General features: G+C 40.9%; 1 protein-coding gene and 1 long non-coding RNA gene across 5 annotated transcripts in view; one reads left to right on the top strand and one right to left on the bottom strand.

Annotated features, from left to right (window-relative positions):
* Nucleotides 1-5620: 5620 nt before the first annotated feature.
* Nucleotides 5621-20970, bottom strand: LOC129137064 (uncharacterized). The gene is made up of 4 exons (XR_010151122.1): nt 20912-20970; nt 13150-13264; nt 12513-12672; nt 5621-5744 (listed from the first exon to the last, which is right to left on the bottom strand). It is a non-coding gene; the product is annotated as an uncharacterized LOC129137064 (long non-coding RNA).
* A 39-nt stretch (nt 20971-21009) lies between these two features.
* The window catches only part of DLGAP5 (DLG associated protein 5), a 43624-nt gene continuing 40370 nt past the window's right edge, over nt 21010-24263 (top strand). Inside the window, exons 1-3 of one of the 4 annotated variants that reach the window (XM_009427654.5) lie at nt 21097-21254; nt 21541-21648; nt 23525-23763. In XM_009427654.5, coding sequence (XP_009425929.5) covers nt 23526-23763 — 238 coding nt within the window. In that variant the 5' untranslated portion in view covers nt 21097-21254; nt 21541-21648; nt 23525. 4 annotated transcript variants of the gene reach the window in all.

Genomic DNA, 24263 nt, shown 5'->3' with positions numbered 1-24263 from the left:
AGAACTCTCCTAGGTAGATAGGGGAGGGTCCCTGGAGAACCCCCGACCCGCCAAGGTCATTGTGCACAGAAGGCTTGCCCAAACATGCCCGCAATGAAAAATTCCGTCCCTTAACACATGCGCAGTAAGGAAATAAATCAATGTGGAGTGGCTGAGACTAAAGACCCGCACGCGCACTGGAAAGATGGAGTGGAGCCAACCAAGAATTGATGCCCTATGCAAATAGGGAACCCAGCCCCATCAGCGGATATAGAAGCCCTTGTATTCAACTGTGAAGGAAGACAACCAGCAACCTGCTTTCAGGACCGCTCTTTTTGCTGAGATCATTTCTTTTCGCTTAATAAATTCTATTCCACTCACTCTTTGATGTTCCCGTGCCTAATTTTTCCTGGTCATGAGACAATAACTTGGATCTAGCTGAGCTAAGGAGTAAAAAATCCTGCATCAATATGAATTTTATTTAAACCCAGGATTTTTGTAAAAGTCATGGTGTTCAAGCCCAGCAGGCCAACTTTAATCTCTGAAATATGGCACAATCCAATGGTAATAAAGACACAACATATTTCTTAAACATTGGAAAGGTCAATGTTGATTCTTTGTGTAGGACTTTCCCCAAAAAGATATTATTTGGATTCAGTCTTGAAAAAGAATAAGTGTGTGTAAGGCAACAAGAGGGAGGAATGACTCTTCAAGTAGAATGAACATCATGAGAAAGGTATGGGGAATGGAAACTTGACTTGTCCATAAGCAGACAGAAAGAAGCTCAATGCGGTTAGAACATGGCCAACAGGAGAGTAACTACTAGGAAATAAAGCTTCAGAGGAAGATGGAGTCCAGATTACTACCGGCTTTCCATGAGCTGGAATTTGGGTATCACTCTGAAGGGCAGATAAAAGGGGTCCTTATCTGAAGGGCAGATAAGAAGGAGTTGGTCAAAAGCAATGGTGAAAACTGTTCTTGGTGTCTTTTTTAAAATGTGAAATCACTACTTTGTATCTGTTTAGAATAGACAGTATTGTTGTCTTTTGTAGCACTGGGTACCATCTGTCAGTGTTATTTTCCTTTCTGCTTTGTGAAGAGAATGGGGTAGTTAAATAGCTTCAGAAATCCAGGAGTATCTTATTATTCTGTTTTAGACACAGCTTCAGCACTGGGTTTGCATCTCCATTTATATATCATGGTCTACTATACAACAGCCTATGTTAATTTTCCTTGCATTTTAGGTTGGCAGATATTTCAAGTATTATTAGCCACTAGCTGTAAAATGTCTTGAGGCTGGTAATATATAGAAAGCATGAGAATAGGCCTGATGGACTCGCTCATGCCTGTAGCCCCATCACTCTGGGAGGCCAAGGTAGGTGGATGGCCTGAGCTCAGGAGTTCAAGATCAGCCTGGGCAACATGGCAAAACCCCGAAAAAAATAAAAGGGAGAAAGAAAGGAAGAAAGGAGGAAAGAGAAAGAAAGAAAGAAAGAAAGAAAGAAAGAAAGAAAGAAAGAAAGAAAGAAAGAATAAAATTACATGCAACTAGTTTATTCAAATCTTTGAACTTACTGGTATATTTTCATTATAAACTGTATTCTGACGATAAATTACTGTAATTCCCTTTAGAATTATGGCAATCTATAACAGCTACATAACAATAACAATATATCTTGAATTGTACACTGGATTTTTTTTTTTTTTTGAGACGGAGTCTTGCTGTGTAGCCCAGGCTGGAGTACAGTGGCGCGATCTCGGCTCACTGCAAGCTCTGCCTCCTGGGTTCACACCATTCTCCTGCCTCAGCCTCCCGAGTAGCTGGGACTACAGGCGCCCGCCACCACGCCCACCTAATTTTTTGTATTTTTAGTAGAGATGTGGTTTCACCATGTTAGCCAGGATGGTCTCGATCTCCTGATCTTGTGATCCACCCACCTCGGCCTCCCAAAGTGCTGGGATTACAGGCATGAGCCACCGCGCCTGGGTGTATGCTGAAATTTTTTAATGCTCATTGGGGATACATTATTCAAATACGTCTTTCCAGTATTTTACATTTTCAGGATAGGGAAAAAAGAGAACCCAAGCATTGATAGCTTAATGAATATATATATATATATATAAATATTCATTATATATATATATAAATATTCATTATATATATATAAATATTCATTATATATATATATATAAATATTCATTATATATATATATATATATATATATAAATTTCTTTTTCTTTGAGATGGAGTTTCACTCTTTCGCCCAGGCTGGAGTACAATGGTGCGATCTCAGCTCACTGCAATGTCCACCTCCCCAGTTCAAGCGATTCTTCTGCCTCAGCCTCCCAAGTAGCTGGGACTACAGGTGCATGCCACCACTCCTGGCCAATTTTTTGTATTTTTTTTTTTTTTAGTAGAGACAGTGTTTCACCGTGTTAGCCAGGATGGTCTCAATCTCCTGACCTCATCCACCCTCTTTGGCCTCCCAAAGTGCTGGGATTACAGATATGCGCCACCGTGCCCGGCCAGCTTAATGAATACTAAGGAAAATTATAAAAAGGAATAAATGATTTAGTGTGCACATATAATGCATGTTGAGGACACAGAGAGGGAAGAAATAAATGGATGGGCCACTAAATTAGATGCAGAGCTTATTATTAAGAATCTCTCATAGGAAAGGTTCTAGGTCAAGCTGCAGTAGACTGTACACACATGATTAATTCTATACCTCCCACGGAAACGTCAAGACAGTTTTTTGTTTGTTGATTTGTTTTGCTGTTTCTCCAAAATTTTATTTTAAATTACAGGATCAGCCAGATATTCTGGTAAGAAATTCACTTTTCCTCAGGAGAAAGAAAATGCTTTCATGGCATTGTTAACAAATGTATACATCTCCACTTTTTTAAGGGTTAAAAGTCACATTAAATAACCAAGACAATTTTTTTTAAAAGCACAGACACATAACAGTGGAAAACAATTAGAGTATCATCAATATATCAGAAATGTTGATAACTACGTGGAAAGAAAAACACAGATAGGTTTGAATTTCCAGAAAAATCAAAAGAGAAAAAATTGCATTTCAGAACACCAAAGACAAGCCAGGTTCTTTCCAAGAAAGCCTCAGATAAGCTCCAGGTTCAGCATCAGCAAATTCAAAGGGAGAAGTGGGCTATAAGAGAATTGGGGCCTGAGAGAAAAATGAAAGCCAGCCTGAGAGAAAAATGAAAGCCAGACTTAGAATAATTGCAGAATCTGGGCCAAAAAAAAAAAAAAAAAGAAAGAAAGAATTAAACTAGAGGCCAGGCGCAGTGGCTCACATCCGTAATCCCAGCACTTTGGGAGGCCAAGGCAGGCGGATCACTTGAGGTCAGGAATTCAAGACCAGCCTGGCCAACATGGTGAAACCCTGTCTCTACTAAAAATACAAGAAATTAGCCAGGCATGGTGGTGCGGGCCTGTAGTCCCAGCTACTCAGGAGGCTGAGGCGCAAGAATCGTTTGAATCCGGAGGCAGAGGTTGCAGTGAGCTGAGATTGCGCCACTGCACTCCAGCCTGGGCAACAGAGGGAGACTCCATCTCAAAAAAAAAAAAAAAAAAAAAAAAAAAAAAAATTAAGAAAGAAAGAAAGGAAAAAAGAAAAAAGCATTAAACTAGATAGTCACAATGAAGTTATAACATCTATACACCGGCCGGGCGCAGTGGCTCACGCCTGTAATCCCAACACTTTGGGAGGTTGAGGTGGGCGGATCACAACGTCAGGAGATCGAGACCATCCTGGCTAACATGGTGAAACCCTGTCTCTACTAAAAATACAAAAAATTAGGTGGGCGTGGTGGTGGGTGCCTGTAGTCCCAGCTACTCGGGAGGCTGAGGCAGGAGAATGGCGTCAACCCGGGAGGTGGAGCTTGCAGTGAGCCGACATCGCGCCACTGCACTCCAGCCTGGGCGACAGAGCAAGACTCCGTCTCAAAAAAAAAAAAAAAAAAAAAAAATCTATACACCAAATAACAGCATCAACACTCAGAGCAAAAACTGTAGGAATTACAAGGAGAACTAGAAATACCCTAGAGGTAGACTTCAATTAGCCCCCCTTAATCAATGTTACAGCAGTGGACAGAAAGTAGGTGAGAATATAGGGAAAAAAAGAGCAATATCTTCAAAGGTCTAAGGAAAAAATTTTTGGAACTCAGCATTATTATTAACTAAGCATGAGGACAAGACAAAGACATTTCGGAAGTAAAAAAAATTACCATTTAAGCTCCCTATATGAAAAAGCATGACTTGAGGAAGTTCTTCAGTGCAAAAGAAGGAATGTAAGGTATCAGGTTATGCGATTATGCTGGCAGCTAAGTAGAACCAGAAACGAAGGAAAGATTTCAGCAGCAAAGTTTTAATGTCATAAGATTAAGTTTCCTTCTAGCTTAGTCCAATCACGATATTTGTTTATAGTGAATAATACTTATGCAATCATATTATCATAAGTGCTATCTATTGATTTTCAATTTCAGGTATAACAATACCCAAAGCTCAGGATATTTAATAATTATATTAAAGAATCGCATGTAAAATCTCAACAAATTCAAGTGTGCAAGAAATACCACCTTATTTTTTTATACTTCAACTTAATTTCTGCATCTAGGAAATATCCTCTTTCTCCCCATACCTCCCTCATAGGTCCTGCTTGATGGGAAATGTAATCACAGACATTCCTGGGGTTACTCCGCCCTCCCTTGGTCTGGTTAATGGCACACAGTTACAAAAGCATCGAGAAAAGGGAGACCCTCCCATCATGAGTGATCTCTGTACCCAGGTAACAGAGCCTCAACGAATGATTGTTTCCCATGCTGCAGATCTTTGCTCTTTTGGGACTTTTGCGGCCCTGTGTGAGACATGAGAGTCTTAGCTAAGCTTGGGAACCCTGTACTAGGGTCCTTCCTTCCCCAGATACCTAACACATCTAACCCTTCTGAGCCTCCTCCTTGGAGCTCCACCATGGAGCAATGTTCAAATCCTGTATACCTTTTCACCACCACCCACCCTCATGGAATCTCTAGGGGAGAAGCCTCTCCACACCTCCTGTATCTCCCAGTCACCACGCTGCTTCCCTTCAATCCTGCGCTTCTCAGTGAATTTAGTTTTACAGAAAACAAAATCCAGGAAAAATTGCACAGACTAATTCCGCTTTCCTCCCTGTCCCATACCTACCTGATATGATAAAATTCAGAGGCTGTTACTTGCTTGAATGGAGAAGTGGAAAGGGAGAAATACAAATATCATAAATATTATTCAGACACATATTAATATAACTAAAAAAAATTGAGAAGCAGATGGAAGAGAAGTAGAAAGAAAGACAGTATTTTTATCTTTCATTGTGGTTATTCAATCCATATTAAATTTGATAAATAAAGAATTAAACATCTTAATACATTGTTTAAAGTGAATAAAGCAACATTTAAACATTTAAATACATTGTTTAAAGTGAATAAAGCCACATACAATGGCTCACATCTGTAATCTCAGCACTTTGGGAGGCTGAGGCAGGATTGCTGGGGCCAGGAGTTTGAGACCAGCCCAGGCAACATAGTAAGACTCTGTCTCTACAAAAAAATTAAAAATTAGCTGGCTGTGGTGGTACGCACCTGTAGTCCCAGCTACTTAGGAGGTTGAGTTGGAAGGATCACTTGAGCCCAGGAGTTTGACGCTGCAGTGAGCCATGGTTGTGCCATTGCACTTCAGCCTGGGTGACAAAGCAAGACCCTGTCTCTGAAAAAAAAAAAGAAGAAGAAGAAAAATATAAACTATAAATAAGTCCAGAGGTGGAGGGGTAGGTAGGTCATGATAAATTCTTAATCTTTCATAGTAGAAAATCAATAGATTTTGTGTAAACTTGATAAAACTTGAAGTAGATAAGTATGGTTAAACTAAAAGCAGAAACTTAGCAGGGGTGATTTCTGGGAAGTGAATTAAGGATTGGGGAGGAGATAGTTGAGCAAAGGAGGGAGATTTTATTTTTCACTTCAAGTTTTTTATCCTTATCTTTATATTATGCAAATGTAATACTTTTCTAACAACAATTAGTTTAATTAAAAATAAATAACACTACCTCCTTTTCAACACACTACCTCATAAATATTTATAAGATATAGTTAATAAACATTTCATGTTAAAATATGCCCACGGGCAGTAGATCTTGGCTTTCGTGAAACAGAGTAGCAAACATAAGAAGCCATGTTTGCTTGCAAGCATAATTTTGCAGTCACCCTGACTCTGTTAAAAATGCAGCTCTCCAAAGAATGCCTTAAAGATGATAAACGGGATACAGCACATAGCTCCCCAGTCTCTTGTCTGAGATACTACACTCCTTAAAAGATAAATGACCTTGGTCCTTGCCTTTTCTGACACATAAGACAAAGCCTGCCAAGGTGTTGCAAGATTATGCCCCTGCAAACTGGAACCAAAGGTACTCTTGCATTCAAGCTTTACTGCAATTTTTTTTACACTGTATTTTTACTGCTTGTATAAAAACTGAACTGAAGCGCTGCATTGGAGTAGTATGACAGACATTCTCTAGAAAACTCTCCCGGGTTATAATCCTCAGTGAGACTTCTGAATAAAACAGACTATAACTCTTTAAAGGTCTGATTTGTCTTAATTTTACAATTTTAAAATTTACTATTAAATTCCTTTCCATAATGTAAGCATCTGCTAAAATGTTCACATTTTAAATAAATCCTTAACTTTATACAGATGAACAAGTAATTTACCCAAGAAGAAACACTTGGAAAATAACTAGAAGGAAACAGTAACAAAAAATAACTAGTGACAAAGCAACATATATATTATTTTGTCACTCTTTTTTTTTTTTTTTTTTTGAGACAGGGCCTCACTCTGTCATTCATGCTGGATCACTGCAGCCTCAATCTCCTGGGCTCAAGTGATTCTCCCTCCAGCACAACTGGCTAAATTTTAATTTTCATAGAGATGGGGTCTCACTAACATTGCCCAGACTGGTCTTGAACTCCTGGGCTCAAGTGATCCTCCTGCCTCAGCCTCCCAAGGTTCTGTGATTACAAGTATGAGCCACTGTACCTGGCCTGATGAAGCAATAGTAACGAGCACGATTTTTTTCAGAAAATGAAATTATTCAAACCTTTCATTATCAGAATCACAAAAATAATCATGTCATTTGATCTAGTAAAACTATTTTTAGGAATATATTCCAGGCTGGGCACAGTGGTTCATACCTATAATCCCAGCATTTTTGGATGTCAAGGTGGGAAGATCACTTGAGCCCAGGAGTTTGAGATCAGTCTGGGCAACATAGTGAGACCCCATCTCTATAGAATTTTTTTTTTTTTTAATTAGCCAGGAGTGGTGGCACTTGCCCATGGTCTCCGCTACTCAGGAGGCTGAGGTGGGAGGATCACTTGAGCCCAGAGGTTTGAGGCTGCAGTGAGCTATGATTGCACCACTGCACTCAGCCCGGATGAGAGAGTGAGACCCTGTCTTGAAAATAATAACAATAATATATTCCAACATTTTGCTAAAATAAATCACAGTTCCTATATGTAATCTCTATTAATGTATATTACATGTAATCTAAACTTTATGTAGCAAATTTGCGTAAATCATAAATCTTGAATAAAAGAATGTATAAGATACTATAATCATTAACCACATAGGCCTAGCAGACTTATGGCAGGATAAATTTCATCCCTAGCTCTCATTCTTCTCCCTTGTAAAATATTTACTTATCCATTGAATACTAGTTATGTTCCAGAGAAATGTATCTTCAGTTATCTATATTAGATACCAAACTTCCGTCTGTAATATTAACTGTGCTCTCTCATTTCCCCACTCCGTTGGTGTTCTTTTTTATCTTTCTTTTGTGCAAATGTTTCCCTCTTTTTTTTTTTTTTTTTTTTTGAGACAGAGAGTCTCACTCTGTTGCCCAGGCTGGAGTGCAGTGGCATGATCTCAGCTCATTGCAATCTCTGCCTCCTGGGTTCAAGTGATTCTCCTGCCTCAGCCTCTGGAGTAGCTGAGATTACAGGCGTGTGCCAACACACCTAATTTTTGTGTTTTTTGTAGAGACGGGTTTTCACCATGTTGGCCAGGATGGTCTCAAACTCCTGACCTCAAGTGATCCTCCCACCTCAGCCTCTCAAATGCTGGGATTACAGGCATGAGCCACCGCGTCTGGCCATTTTTCTTATTTTATATAAATATATATATAGTTTGAATTTTTCTATTTTGTTGTCGATGATTTTCTTTAATGTTTTTATAATTTCTAAATTATCTGATTCCTTATTACTCAGTAATTCCCCATCTGGGGTTCTCTCTTGAAAAATGATCAGAAACTTGGACACCCTGAAAGGGATCACAGTTAGGTGGAGATGGTAGTGGTGAGGAGGGAAGTGGGGATTCACTTTCTAACGTATACATTTTGCATTGTTTGCCAGGTGTTTTTACTTCTTTCCGTTTTTAAAAATTGTTTGTTTTTTTGTTGTTGTTTTTTGTTTGTTTGTTTTTTGAGACAGGGTCTCACTCCCATCACCTAGGCTGGAATGCAGTGGCTTGATCATAGCTCACTGCAGCCTAACTTTCTGACTCAAGTGATCCTCCCACCTCAGCCTCCTGAGTAGCTGGGACTACAGGTGCATGCCACCATGTCTGGCTAAGTTTTGTATTTTTTGTAGAGAGAGGATTTTGCCATGTTGCCAGGCTGGCCTCGAACTCCGAGGCTCAAGCAATCCTCCCGCCTTGGCCTCCCAAACTGCGGGATTATAGGTGTAACCCACCATGCCCAGCCTAAAAATAGTTTTTTAAAAAATTACAGTACTCCCCTCCCTCATTATAAAGACTTTAAAAATGAGGAAATACTTTAGTGATATAAAAAAGAAGCCTCAACAAAAATCAACATTTTAAAGTATGTTAATTAGAGGATTATTTATAATAGGAAAATGTAAAATAGCTAACAAAAAGAGATTGATTTGTAATATATAATATGTTTAAAACAACAAATTGGACAGATGTTAAAGAAAATGATGTTAACAAAATATTTTTTTAATAACTGGAAAATGTAACATTTAATTCGTTCATTGAGGACTTATAATTAGATTCAGCTATTTGCAGTCATTTTTAAGCTATTATTTATTGTACAAAAACCATTATTAGAACACAAAGTAGAAATTAAAATACAAGAAAGGTTCATACAGTTGTGTCACATCACATGGTAAGTTCCAGGCTCTGTCAGCACGTGCACATAACTTTTAAATAATTGTCATTTAACAACTTTGTGCTTACATATTTTCAGAGGTGTTTTAGGAGGTGTGAGCTTAAATTTTAGAGATTTTCAATTAAGAAGTGTTTTTAATCATATTATGTGAGTTTACAGCATCATAAAAATATTTGTCACTATGTAAAACATCTACATAATAAAAATATCAATCAGCATATTTATTGCATTTCTGCTATGCTTTCTCAGATGGTTCCTAAGGGAAGAATTATTAACAGCCTTTGATGATTGGTGGAAGAAAGCAGCAATAAATGGATGAATAAAGAAAACTTTGGATGAGTTCTACTTTGTTAAAATCTCAAAAGGAACATGTAGTGGGGAAAAAAGCTGATTCAAAGCAATGGCTCACAATGTTGTGAATTAAGTGAAATCTTATCCATGTTTTAAGCAAGTGGTACTGATTAGGAAACATCTTTTTTTTTTTTTTTTTTTTTTTTGAGACAGGATCTCGCTTTATCACCCAGGCTGGAGTGCAGTGGTGCAATCATGGCTCTCTCCACCCTCAACCTCCTGGGCTCAAGCCATCCTCCCACTTCAGCCTCCTGAGTGGCTGGGACTATAGATGCACACCGACATGCCTGACTAAGTTTTTTGCACTTTTTTTGGTAGAGACGAGGTTTTGCCATGTTGCCCAGACTGGTCTTGAACTCCTGACTCAAGCAGTCTGCTGCCTTGAGCTCCCAAAGTGCCGGGATTATAGGCATGAGCCACCACACCTGATGGGAAACATGTTTTTTTTTCTTCATAGACTCCACCAGTTTATAGCCGTGATCAATTACATTAAAAATTTTCATTCATACTAATTGTGTGTGGGTGTCTGTGTGTGTGTGTGTGTGTGTGTGTGTGTGTGTGTGTGTGTGTGTAGAGATGGCATTTTGCCATGTTGCCTGGGCTGGTCTTGAACCCCTGAGCTCAAGTGATCCTCCTGCCTTGGCCTCCCAAAGTGCTAGGATTACAGGGATGCATCACTGTGCCCGGCCATTCTTACTAATTGTTGACAGCAAAACTTCTTGCTCTTTATTTTTCAACATTTTAATTAAAATGCATATAGTTTCTTTTCTTTTTCTTTCTTCTTTTTTTTTTCTTTCTACTCTCCTGTTAACTCACAAAACAACGTAGAGTTTCTAATGGTAATAATTCAAGGACATTGTTGTTATTGTTGTTGTTGAAAATCTTTATTTTCCAGATGAGGAAACCAAAGCTCAGGAAAGATTAAGTCACCTGCCCAAGGCCACATAGATTAAAACGTGGCAAGATTGGTATTTGAACCAGTCTGTGGGGCCCAAGCCCACACCCTCTCCACACTAATTTTCACAACAATCTGATAAAGTAGATGTTGATATGATCTGCACCTTACAGATGAAGTTTGAGAACAAGATTTGAGCAGCTCCACGACTATAGCTCAGGGTGGACAAACTAAAACTCCACTCTCAACCTTTATGTTATCAGTATTTCTTGAATGAATGAATGAATGATTCCTTTTGCTCCTTTTGTAACCAAAAGACAGACTCAGTCACTCACCACTTGCTGAGTCCAATTAAGAGTGAGGCCTGTTATAAAGAAAGTGACCTTTGTTTCAAAGCTAGCTTAGTGGAAGAAGTACAGGCTCTTGCTTTTAAGGGTACCGCTTTGCTTTTGGAGCAGAAAGCGGCACTTTTTTTTCTTTCTTTCTTTCTTTTTTTTTTTTTGAGATGGAGTCTCGCTTTTGTCACCCAGGCTGGAGTGCAATGGCACGATCTCGGCTCACGGCACCCTCCGCTGCCCGGGTTCAAGCAGTTCTCCTGTCTCCGCCTCCCGAGTAGCTGGGACTATAGGTGCCCACTACCACGCCCAGCTAATTATTGTATTTTTAGTAGAGATGGGGTTTCACCATATTAGTCAGGCTGGTCTCAAACTCCTGACGTCAGGTGATCTGCCTGCTTTGGCCTCCCAAAGTGCTGTGATTACAGGCGTGAGCCACTGCCCCCGGCCGGAAGCAGGCACTTTTAAAGGGGGACTTGGCATGAATGGCATGCAGAGAGGAAAATGCAGATGGGAATCTGCATAGCTTGATTTGGTGCCTCCACTGCTGTGGGCAGTGGAGCTGGTGCCTTTTGTGGGCAGAACTAGGTTGTAAAATGGCTGAAACTCTCCAGGTGGGAGAGAGTTTCATAGTAGGCATACTTTGGATTGTAGATTGACTGTTGTCTCTTGAGGGAATCTCCTGGTGGGAGTTCTGCTCTGAAGCTTCTAAGGACGTAGTTAGATGACCTTGCCCTGTAGGGAGCATCTGGTGCAGGGGAGGTAAAAAATTATAATTACATGTATAAAGAGCTATGTAGGAAGTGGAGCACAGGGGAAAAGAAGGAAACAGAAAAAAATAATTAAAAAATAACTCATTTTGTATCTCTTAGCAAATGGGGGTACTCAGTTACACTTTTGGCTCCAACTTCAAGATTTTCAGACAAGTACCAATTTTACTCCATTTCAGTATGTTTACAGATAGAACCCATCAGATGAAGACCACCAGGAACACACTTGTAGTTAATGTTTGGTTTGTTTATTTGCTGTCCTGGGGTTTCTGGGCAAGAGAGACTTGGGAGAGGCTTATCATGGGGTTTGGGCTTGTGCCGAATGATTCTGACAAGGGACCGGGAGAAGTAGGGGTCAGCTCTGGAATGGTGCTGTCATGAAGCAGGGGCAGTTTAGCAATTGAGAGTTCTCAATAATCTTTGTTCTGGAGCTGACAGCAACAAAGCAGAACTGGGGATGTCACTGGTAAAAGAGCAGTAATCACTCAAAAGGAGAGGGGCTGTATAGCCCAAGAAGAAACATTGTTTACATGGCCTTGGCCTCCTCTCATTAGAAACATTTTTTTTTTTTAGGTTCTGTTAGGAACATGCTAGCCTGATTACCTGTTTCCTTGGAAACTACAGTTTAAAAACCTTTTATCTGAAGCTCTGGGTTGGAAATTGAGGCAACTCTCCTATGTCAAAGTGACCCATATGGCTCAGATCTTTCAAATAGGAGTGAGATATTTCATTCTCATTGATATAATTTCAAACAGCAAAGTTTCTCATAAATTATGATGTTTTCCAATGGAAATCTAATGTGAACCATCCACGTAATTTAAATGTTTCTAATAGACACATTAAAAAGTAAATAGAAACAGGTGAAATTAATTTTAGTAATACATTTTAACTCAATATATTCCCAATATTCAACATGAAATCAATATGAAAATATTAACTTACTTTCTTAATTATTTTTTTTTTGGTACCAAGTCTCAGATATCCAGTATACAGCTGGGCACAGTGGCTCATGCTTGTAATCCCAGCACTTTGGGAAGCTGAAGCAGGAGGATCAAGGCTAGGAGTTCGAGACCAGCCTGCGCAACATAGTATGACCTTGTCTCTAAAAAAAGAAAAAAAGAAAAAGAAAAAAAAAATAAATCCAGTATAGCAGATATCAATTTGGGCTTTAGATTTTCATTGGAAATACTTGCTTTGTATTTAGAAAATTTGCAGTTGAAAAAGTGAATTTACAGTTGGAAAGGTAGATTTACATACTCCAGTTGTTCCAACATATTCAAGAGTTTTCCAATAACTGAATTTAAAACACATACCAGTTTTATATTTAAATTTAAATGACAGCTGACCCTCAAATAACATGGGTTTGAACTGCCCCATCCCCTTATACATGGATTGTCTTCTGCTTTGGCACCTCTGGACAGCAAGACCAATCCCTCCTCTTCAGCCTACTCAATGTGAAGATGAAAAGGATGAAGATCTTTACGATGACCCACTTTCACTTAATGAATAGTAAATATATTTTCTTAATAACATTTTCTTTCTCTAGCTTACTTAACTGCAAGAATATAGCAAATAATACCTGTAACAGGGGAGGCTAAGGCAGCATGATCGGTTGAGCCCAGGAGATTGAGGCTGCAGCAAGCTATGATCACATCACTGCATTGCAGCCTGGGCTATGGAGCGAGACTCTGTCTCTAAAATAAATAAATAAGTAAACAAATAAAACATAGGAAATATGTGTCAATTCGCTGTTTATCAGTAAGGCTTCTGGTCAACAATAGGCTATTAGTAGTTAAGTTTTAGGGAAGTCACGAGTTATACTCGAATTTTCTACTGCCTGAAACACACCTCATCTTCGTGTGGTTCAAGGTCAACTGTACTGAAAGTAAAATGTAAAATTCAGTTCCTCAGTCACTCTAGGCACAATTCAGGTGCTCAATAGCTATGTGGCTGGTGGCAACCATGTTGGATGGCTCAGGTCTGTGATTTGAGAGAACAAGTTTTCCCATCAACTGCCCTTGATGTCTAAAAACCAGACTTTGCAGGTCCATACTATCTTTAGTTCTCTTTCTCCTACCTTACCTTTTTTGTAGCCATAAATTCTCTGCCACATTACATGAACTCTCAATTTTATTGTATTTCATTTTTTCTTTTCAGCTTGAAGCTCAGGGCTGCTGTCTAGCCCTGTCCACTCCCCTGTCAAGGGATTGTATCATCATTGCGAAACAAGCATATAATCTTCTACGACTTCCAAGTACATACATAATGGCACAAAGGAATTATAGTTTTTCAGAGCTCTTCCCTGAAACCAGATGCCATGACAAGTAAGATACAAGTTTCCTGATACAAAAATAACAAGGTTCCTCAAGTTAACAGTAAAGAACTTTGGCAGACTACAGACAATGCTCCTGCCTGCATCGATACTTTAAAATAGGGTTCCGTGTGCCCAGTTCCAGAGACAAAACATGTTTGTGCCCAATGATGATCTAACAAAGGGAAAAGTGTACCCATATTCATGATTCACTAATTATGAATCAATGGGTAAATAATTTAAATCAGTATGTTTTCCAAGGTATACACTGATACTTGCTTCAGTATTGTGAGAGAATTTTTAATCTATAGAATAAAAGAAATCTGGCCAGGCACAGTGGCTCACACCTGTAATCCCAGCACTTTGGGAGGCCAAGGCAGGAGGATTTCTTGAGCCCAAGAGTTTGAGACCAGCCTAGGCAATGTAGTGGGACCTCATCTCTACAAAAAAGTTTTAAAAAAATCAGCCGAGCATGGTAGCGCATGCCTATAGTCCCAGCTACCTGGGAGGCTGAGGTGGGAGGATTGCTTGAGCCTAGGAGACAGAAGTTTCAGTGAGCCAGGATTGCACCACTGCACTCCCAACATGGGCAACAGAGCAAGACTCTGTCTCAAAAAAAAAATTTTTTTAAGAATAAAAAAATCAAAGAGAAGCAAAGTGATATAATCATTTTAAAAGGGAGCTTGTTGTTCTAGAAAGAGCATAAATAAACAATGAAGAGTTATCTCTCCTCAGAGAGATGTGGATTCAAATTAGGAGCCAAGTAGTCAAGACACCAAGACGTAGCTAGGGCCACTGTTTAAAGTGAGAGTTGGAGTTTAAAACCAGCTACTATAGCAGGACTGCTGACTCTGCAATGCACTGTTTTGTTAGATTATGATTGGATTAATATGTGTATATTAGATTCATTCTGTAGAACTTTTGTGTAAAGTTACTTTTTTTATATAGCATGTATTCCCATGAAGAGAAAAAAAATGCAAGCCTAAGGATTTTCACACTCAAAAAAGGAACATTCTAACTTTATCAATGTGCCTCCTAAGTCAGTTCATTTCCCTATTCAAAGCTGCAAGAAAATGTCATCAAATAGTCAATACAAAGGCTCTTTGCATGTTCAACAGTAAAGAACTGTAGGCTCATATTGAAATATGCTGGCATGGGCACGGTGGCTCACACCTGTAATCCCGGCACTTTGGGAGGCTGAGGCGGGTGGATTACGAGGTCAGGAGATCAAGACCATCCTGGCTAACACAGTGAAACCCCATCTCTACTAAAAATACAAAAAATTAGCCAGGTGTGGTGGCAGGCACCTGCAGTCCCAGCTACTCTGGAGGCTGAGGCAGGAGAATGGCGTGAACCCAGGAGGCGGAGCTTGCAGTGAGCCAAGATCGCGCCACTGCACTCCAGCCTGGGCGACACAGCAAGATTCCGTCTCAAACAAAACAAAACAAAACAAAACAAAACAAAAGAAACAAAATATGCTGGCATACAGCACTCCATTTACTCCTATTTTGTTGAGCAATATTACTGATCATAAAACTTGGATGTTTTGTTGTTAAACAATTTTATAATTGCAAAACATATTAGGTGCATATGGAAAAACTAGGAAAACATGTAACCATAAGAAAAAAATATAAATGACAAAATTATACTCTCTGGATCAAATAATTAATTAAATATTTTTTATTTGTCCACTTTCCTTGTGTGATCTTGAGTAGGTTGCTTTAAGGCAAGTTACTTGCCAGGCTTGGTGGTGTGCACCTGTAGTCCCAGCTACTCTGGAGGCTGAGGCAGGAGAATCACTTGAACCCAGGAGGCAGAGGTTGCAGTGAGCCGAGATCACGCCACTACACTCCAGCCTGGGCAGCAGAGCAAGACTCAAACAATAAATAAATAAATAAATGACTCATGAATACTGCCATTGTTCCAGATAGCAGCAGAATCCTTTTCTGGGAATAATTATTTGGTGATTTTTATGGAGGATACAATTTGCTGGCATCCTAGTGAAACTGTACTCATTTTTAAAATGTTTAGTATACAATATAAAAGACTGCTAAGATTTGAAAGACTGAAAATTGTACATTGTTCAGAGGTTATCAGTGTTCATTAAAATGTCACTAATTTTATGTTTGTCATTAATATTAGGCATTCAATAAGCAGTTGCTAGTTGGCTGATCAAGCGACTGCTCAGGTAACAGAGTTGATTAACAGTGAATGGGGTTATCATGGCTCCTCTGGACTTGAAACAAAAAAATTCCTTTCAACTTCACCATTAGAACTATTTGAGGGCAGGAACTGTATCTTCTTCAATTGTGCTTAAATACAGCACTTGGTACGTAGTAGGGCTCAATGCCATGTTGAATTAAGCTCCACAGAATGATTTAAATGATTTAACCACTTATCTAAGTTTCACAGGTTCTCTGATTTAAAAAACACAAGTAAGTAAATAAATACAAATTAATGCTACTTGGAAAAATGCTGATTTTAGTACTGTGGCAGGAAAACATATGAGTTATGAGCATCTTGTGGTATCAAAGAGTAAGGAAGTGCTAAAACAAATAAACAGAAACAAAAAAAACTATACAATGATGGGAATATGTCAAAGTGATAGAGGAACAAACTGAAAGAGCTGCCAATGGCTACAGCTGGAACAATTTGAGCAATAAAATAAAGTAGTATGGGAGTATAACCCAAAGTATAAAATAAATATTCTAAGAATCCATCCTGATATAGGCAAATGATTAAATAAATAAGTAATGAGGGGAAAGGAAGCAAGATGGCGAAATAGAAGCCTACACCATTCATCTCTTACTGGAACATCAAATTTTAATGACTATCTGCACACAGAACCAAAAATCAGGTGAACAATCATGGTACCTGGTTTTGACTTCAAATTTCCAAAAGAGGCATTGAGGAAGGCAAGAGAAATAGTCTTGAATTGCTGACACCATCCCTCCCGCATCCTCCACCAGTGGCCATGTGGTATGGAGAGAGAATCTGTGCACTTTGGGGAGGGAGAGCGCAGTGACTGATGGACTTCACATTATATTCAGTGCTGCCTTGTCACAGCAGAGTTAAAGCTGTGCTGGGTTCAGCCAGCACCCACACATGGAGGGAGGATTTGGACCATCCCTAGCCAGAGGGCAATAGCCTAGTAATTGGAACTTGAGCTTCTCAGCAAGGCACACCACAGCAGGCTGAAGTGCTCTGGGGTCCTAGGTAAACCTGAAAGGCAGTCTGAACATAAGGACTGCAAGTCCTAGGCAATTCCTAATGCCAGGCTTGCCTTACAGCCAGTGAACTAGCGTGGTAAGTGACCTAGAGTGACACCAGCTGGCACAGCTTGTGCCATACCTCCCCAAACCCCAGGCAGTGCAGCTCTCTGCAACAAAAGTGACTCTTTCCTTCTGCTTAAGTAGAGGAGAGCGAAGAGTAAAGAGGACTTTGTCTTGTATCTGGGATACCAGCTCAGCTACAGTACGATAGGACATTGAGCAGGGTGATGAGGCTCCCATCCCAGGCCCTAGCTCCTAGACAACATTTCTAGACACACCTTGGGCCAAAAGGGAACCTACTGCCTTGAAAGGAAGGACTCAGTCCTGGCAGGATTCATCAGTCCTTGGGCCCTGAATAGCAGCAATACCAGGGAGTATGCTGTGGGCCTTGGGCTCTGAGATATGCTGGCTTCAGGGGTGACCCAGCACATTCCCAGCTGTGGTGGCTACAGTGGAAGACTCCTTCTATTTGAGAAAAGCAGAGGGAAACATAAAGGGGGCTTTGTCTTGCACCTTAGGTACCAGTTCAGCCACAGAGGGGTAGAGCACCAAGAGGGTTCTTGGGGGAGTCCTCGAGTCCAGGCTTAGGCTCTTGACAGCATTTCTGGATCTGCCCTGGGCCAGAGGGGAGCCCACTGCCCTGAAGGGTGAGTTCTAGGCCTGGCAGCATTCACCGCAAGCTGACAGAAGAATGCTTGAGCTTTATGTGATCATCAGCCGCGGCCTGGCAGAAACCCCCATGAACAGGTGGTGGTGGTGGCTATAGGAGAGGCTCCTCTGCCTGTGGAAAGGGAAGGGAAGAGTTGAAAGGGCTTTGTATTATGGTTTGAATGCCAGCTTAGCTACAGTAGAATAGAACATCAGGTAGGCCAGGCGCAGTGGCTCACACCTGTAATCCCAGCACTATGGGAGGCCGAGGTGGGTGGATCACCAGGTCAGGAGATCAAGACCAGCCTGGCCAACATAGTGAAACCCTGTCTCTAATAAAAATACAAAAATTAGCCGGGCGTGGTGGCGGACGCCTGTAATCCCAGCTACTCAGGAGACTGAGGCCGGAGAATCACTTGAATCTGGGAGGCAGAGGTTGTAGTGAGCCGAGATTGCACCATTGTACTCCAGTCTGGGCGGCAGAGACTCCACCTTAAAAATAAAAATAATAATAATAAATAGAACTTCAGGTAAATTGCTAAGATTTCTGACTCCAATCCCTGGCTCCCAGACAGCCCAGCTCTGGGAACAGCCGGGGCCTAGGGGAACTCACTGCCATGATAGGTGCTGGCTTAAGGTCTGATCCAGCACAGTCCCAGTGGTGGTGGCCACAGTGAGCCACCACCCTCAGTTCCAGCTGGCTCAGCAGAGAGAGACATTCCATTTATTTCGGAGCAAGTGAGTGAAAAGAACAAGAGTCTCTGCCTGTAATTCAGAGAATTCTTCCAGATCTTTGCCAAGACTATCAAGGTGGTACCTCTACAAGTCTGAAAAAACCACAGCATTATTAGGCTTGGGGCACAAGTCCCTTCAAACACCCTGAAAGCCTTCCCAAGAAGGACAGCCAAAAACAAGCCCAGATTGTGAAGACTACAATAAATACTAAATTTTTCAATGCCCACACACCAATGAATATCTACAAGCATTAACACCATCCAGGAAACATGATCTCATGAAATGAACTAAATAAGGAACCAGGGACCAATCCTGGAGAAACATAGATATAGGAACTTTCAGGCAGAGAATTCAAAGCAGCTGTTTTGAGGAATCTCAAAGAAAATCAACATAACACAGAGAAGGAATTCAGAATTCTATCAGATAAATTTAACAAAGAAGCTGAAATAATTTAAAAGAAGCAGAAATTCTAGGGTCAAAAAATATAATTGACATGCTGAAGAATGCATCAGAGTTTCTTAATAGCAGAATAGTTTTCTTTTTTTTTTTTTTTTTTTTGAGACAGGTTCCTACTTTTTTGTCCAGGCTAGGGTACAGTGGTGCGATCATAGCGCACTGTAACCTCAAACTCCTGGGCTCCAGTGATGTTCCCACTTCAGCCTCCCAAGTAGTGGGACTAGAGATGTGCGCCAGCTAATATTGTATTATTATTATTATTATTATTATTTGGTAGAGATGGGGTCTTGCTATGTTGCCAGTGCTGGACTTGAACTCCTGGCCTCAACTGATTCTCCCATCTTGGCCTCCCAAAGTGCTGAAATTACAGGTATGAGCCACCATTCTCAGTCTCTTTTTTTTTTTTTTTGAGATGGAGTCTCACTCTGTCACCCAGGCCAGAGTGGAGTGGTGCTATCTCAGCTCACTGCAACCTCCACCTCCTGGATTCAAGCGATTCTCCTGCCTCAGCCTCCTGAGTAGCTGGGACTACAGGCGCGCACCACCACACCCAGCTAATTTTTGTATTTTTAGCAGAGACGGCATTTCACCATATTGGCCAGGGTGATCTTGATCTCTTGACCTCGTGACCCCCCCGCCTTGACCTCCCAAAGTGCTGGGATTACAAGCGCAAGCCACAGTGCCTGGCCAGAAGGGTGAACATTAGAGACTGACAAACCCACATGCTGGAAAGCATGTGAAATAAGTGGAACTCTTATATGTGGCTGGTGGGAATTGTAAAATGGTACAACCACTTTGGAAAACTGCTTGGCAATTCCTTACAAAGTTAGACATGGGTGACGGCACCCGCCTATAGTCCCAGCTATTCAAGAGGCCAAGGCTGCAATGAGCTATGATTGTGCCACTGCTCTCTAGCCTGGGGGACGGAGAGACCCTGCTTCTAAAAAAAAAAAATTTTTTTTAAGTTAAACATACCCAGAATGACCCAGAAATTCCACTCCTGTATTTCCTCAAGATAAATAAAATATGCCCACAAGGACTTGTACGAGAATGGTTATAGCAACTTTGCTCATAATCACCAAAAATTGAAAGCAATACAAATCCATCAACTGGTGAATGCATATTCAGTGGAATGCCTCTCAATAACAAACACTACTAACTTCTGGTTCACGCAGACCCAAAAGAGTACCTATCACCTTCATTTTTATAGTGCTAGAAATAAGAGGAGTGGTTGCTGATGTGGTGGGAGATGGACAGGAAAGAAACAGGCCACTCTTCTGAGTGATGGAAATGCTCTACGTCCTGATTGGGTGGTAGTTACACAGCTGTTTACATTTACCAAACTCATCAAATTGTCCACTGGGGGGAAAAAACTATTATTTTCACTGTATACGAAAACTTTGCCTCAACAAAAAATGAACTAAAAAAGAAAAAAAAAGGGGAGGGGGGCTGGCGACGTTGAAAAGTAACGCTAAACTATGTAAGGATTTGATAATTGGGGTAAGCCTTTTCTTTAAAACGTCTAGTAAAGAAAACATTCCAAGAAGGTCTGCTAGATTCTGTGACTAAACAAGGACATTAAAAAGCCCTGAATCCAGCTTGGTCAACGTAGTGAGGCCCTGTCTCTACGGAATTTTTTTAAAGTTAGCCAGGCGTAGTGGTGCGCGCCTATAGTCCCAGCTACTCGGGAGGCTGAGGTGGGAGGATGGTTTGAACACAGCAGCTCAAGGCTGCAGTGAGCAGTGGTCGGTGCCCACTACACTCCAGCCTAAGGGACAGAGACCTTGCCTCAAAAAAAAGAAAAAAGAAGAAAAAAAAAAAAAAAGCCCTGCGAGCTCTGGGGGAGATTTCCCGCAGCCCAGCTTTGCCAGGGACCCAGCCTCACCCCTCGGGCTCCACCGCCCACTTCCGCCCTTCACCTGACGTGAGCGCCCCGACTGCTCCACTCCTTCTCATCCCGCGCGTCGCGGTCCCGCCTATTTTCCCCTCTCTCACCCATCTTTTGAACTGGCCCTTCACCTTTCAATCAATTCAAATGTCGCACGGAGCAAACCAATCGCAAGCCTCGTTGAGTGGAAGGGGTGGGATCTTCCCCGGAAGTGTTGTTTAAAGCCCCTCCAATCAGCGGCTCGGTGCGGCAAGTTTGAATTTCGTGGAGGCTCGGGTTGTGAGGGTTCCTGCTTCGGAGTCGGCGGTGGTCGTCCAGACCGAGTGTTCTTTACTTTTTGTTTGGTTGAGGTTTCACGCTAGAAGGTGGCTCAGGTAGGTGGGTGCTGGAGAGCTGGACGGAGAACACTGGCCCGCTTCCGTTGAAGGTCTAGAAGGGTCTGAGGACCGGGGGCTGCGAGCGGGAGCAAGTCAGAGGCAGGCTCCTTTAGGACCGTGTTACCTGCCCTTCCCGAAACTGATAATGCGAGCCTTTAGAAGAGTCCTTATGTTTGCCGTGACCTCTGTAATAGTCAGCGTTTCACCACCGGGGCGTAATTGACCTTTGGGGTGAAACTGTTCTTCACTAGCTCCGACATTAAATTCCCTTAGCTCTTCCCAGGTCCCATGGCAACTAAAAACGCCCGGTTGAGAACCTCTAGTCAAGCAAGATTAACGCATTCTGGACTTTCAAGCTGGAGGAAACGCCACTCAGCCAAACAAAATTTAGGTGTGTGTGAAGAGCCAGGGCTGCCTGGCTTGGGATCCCAGCTTCACCACCTTTTAGATACGCTAATGTGAGCAGTTAATTGACCTCATCTGTATGAGAGCGATAATCGTTAACTACCTTTCAGGGTTATTCTGATAATTGTACCTTTAATGTTGTCCTCGCTCGCTCTTTCTCTTGCTGTGGATAGTGCTATCCTGTATTTAATACATAAGTCTTAATTTTTCTTCAATCTTTAGCGAATTAATATTGCAGGAGATAAATAGTAGAAGACAGTTCTTTATGAAAAGCACAGTCCATTGTCACTTTCCTTGGGTCTTAGAGGAGAATGTTATTAGCATGCAGGTCAGACAGATTCTCGTTTTTTATATTTTGTTGATTGCTTAGAATCATGTAACAATGTATTGCATTACTTGTGCCAATTTTTCTATTATCTGGAGTTTTCTAGTGGATTTAGTTAATTCTTGTTGAAGAATATACCATAGTGTGTCTATCACAGAGCCTCCCCCTTACCTTTTTTTGTTTTTGTTTTTTAACTGCCAAGACTTCTGAGAATCAGTATCCTTTCTCCAGTTTGGCTTGGTGGTTCGCTATACCAGCTACACAGGTGACCTCCTCAAACTTTCTAATTTTCTTTGTTCTCCCCAGTTGGATCTACTGACGTCGTCTTTATTGTCCTCTTTTGTTTTGCTTGAATACATTCTCAAAGATCTTTCCAAGAAAAAGGCATGTGCCAATTAAACTATATGATTTCGTGCGTGTGTGTGTGTGTGCATGGCTTTTCTTTTTTAAAATTTATAGAGACGGAGTCGTGTTATGTTGCCCAGGCTGGTCTCAAACTCCTGGGCTCAAGCAGTCCTGCCTCGACCTCCCGAAGTGGTAGGATTACAGGCCTAAGCCACCGTGCCGGCCTAAACTGTATGATTTCTTGTATGGATGAAAATAATGGAGCAAACTGATAGGGTTATTGTGAATTATATATTTGGTCTTGTTCTGTTTTCTGCCAAACAACTACTAAAATCCTTGGAGTCTTCAAAGTGGTACCTTTTTGTATGCTAATGATTGACTGATAGCTGGATGCCTCTAAATAGCTTCAGGATTGGGGCTGGTCACTAGACAGACCAAGGCAGTATTAGAGAGTTGGCATTTTCAGCCCCACCTCACAACCTCTGGGGAGGGGAGAGGAACTGAAGGTTGACTTGATCACCAGTGGTCAATGATTTAATCACTCATGCTTATGTAATGAAGCTGCCATAAAAACCAAAAAAAACACCTGTGTTTGGAGAGCTTCTTAGGTGAATACATGAAGGTTCCTAAACAGTGGTGCTACCTGAGAGAGCATGGAAGCTCCTTGTTCCTTTCCACATACTTTGCCCTGTGCCTCTCTATCCAACTCTATCTGTATCCGGTTGCCTATTGATTATCCCTATATGACTAATAGGTACCTGGTGTGGGGTTTTTGTTTGTTTTTGGTTTTCTTTTGGCTTTAGAAGAAATGTTAGACTACCTGCATTCCTCATCATGGGTAAGGAAACCCTTGTGTACATGGTCCTTCACTTAACCTATTTTCACCTTTATTTCACGCTTTTCTTTTTGCAGTGTTCTCTGTGGTAAGCCCAGAGCCTCTTTTATTCTGGACTATCACTTACTGGCTTTCTCTTCACTGGTCAAGCAAGTTCCTATTTAAAACCCCCAAATAGGTAGCTTCTTATTCTCTGATAATCTTCTTCTCACTTTTCAGTGTTACATATTTATTTCATTGCACATTTTATATTTTTATTTCAGAAGGCCCTGAAGTGGGACAGGAAATGAACTGTAATCTTAATTTTTTAAATAATGAAAATTCATGTAAGTTGGGTTTTGTCCTTTTCCTTGACAGGATGTCTTCATCACATTTTGCCAGTCGACACAGGAAGGATATAAGTACTGAAATGATTAGAACTAAAATTGCTCATAGGAAATCACTGTCTCAGAAAGAAAATAGACATAAGGAATACGAACGAAATAGACACTTTGGTTTGAAAGATGTAAACGTTCCAACCTTGGAAGGTAGAATTCTTGTTGAATTAGATGAGACATCTCAAGAGCTTGTTCCAGAAAAGACCAATGTTAAGCCAAGTAAGTAAAGGTCTGTTGTAATTTTAAGTACTTTGAAGAGTGAATACTAGTTGGTTTAATGCCTGTGTGAGTAAAAAACTCTGGCCAGAAGAGTTTTGAAATACCATTCTATAAATAACTTTCCTTTTTGGTCTTTCTCCTTTTTTTTTTTTTTTTTTTAAATTACAAGAGACAGGGTCTCACTGTGTCACCCAGGCGGGAGTGCAGTGGTGTACTCACTGTAACCTCAAATTCCTGGGCTCAAGGAATTATCTTGCCTCAGCCTCCCAAAGTGTGGGGATTACAGGTGTGAGCCACCGCGCCTGGCCCCTTAATAACCTGTTATCTACAACTAACTACTGTCTTTAAGGCAAAAGCCTTTACCTGTGGAGTATTATAACACTTTATTATCTATATTGCTTCATAGAAATCCTAAAGTTCTTATGGAGCTTGGGTAGGATAAGTGTTGACAAGATAAATTGATAAGAAATGTAAAAATAGAATAATTAAAGAATCCATGA

This window comes from Pan troglodytes, chromosome 15 (genome assembly GCF_028858775.2).
Source record: "Pan troglodytes isolate AG18354 chromosome 15, NHGRI_mPanTro3-v2.0_pri, whole genome shotgun sequence".
Taxonomy (NCBI): Eukaryota; Metazoa; Chordata; class Mammalia; order Primates; family Hominidae; genus Pan; species Pan troglodytes.
The sequence above is the reverse complement of the archived record's forward strand: the minus strand, read 5'-3'. Positions and strand labels throughout refer to the sequence as shown.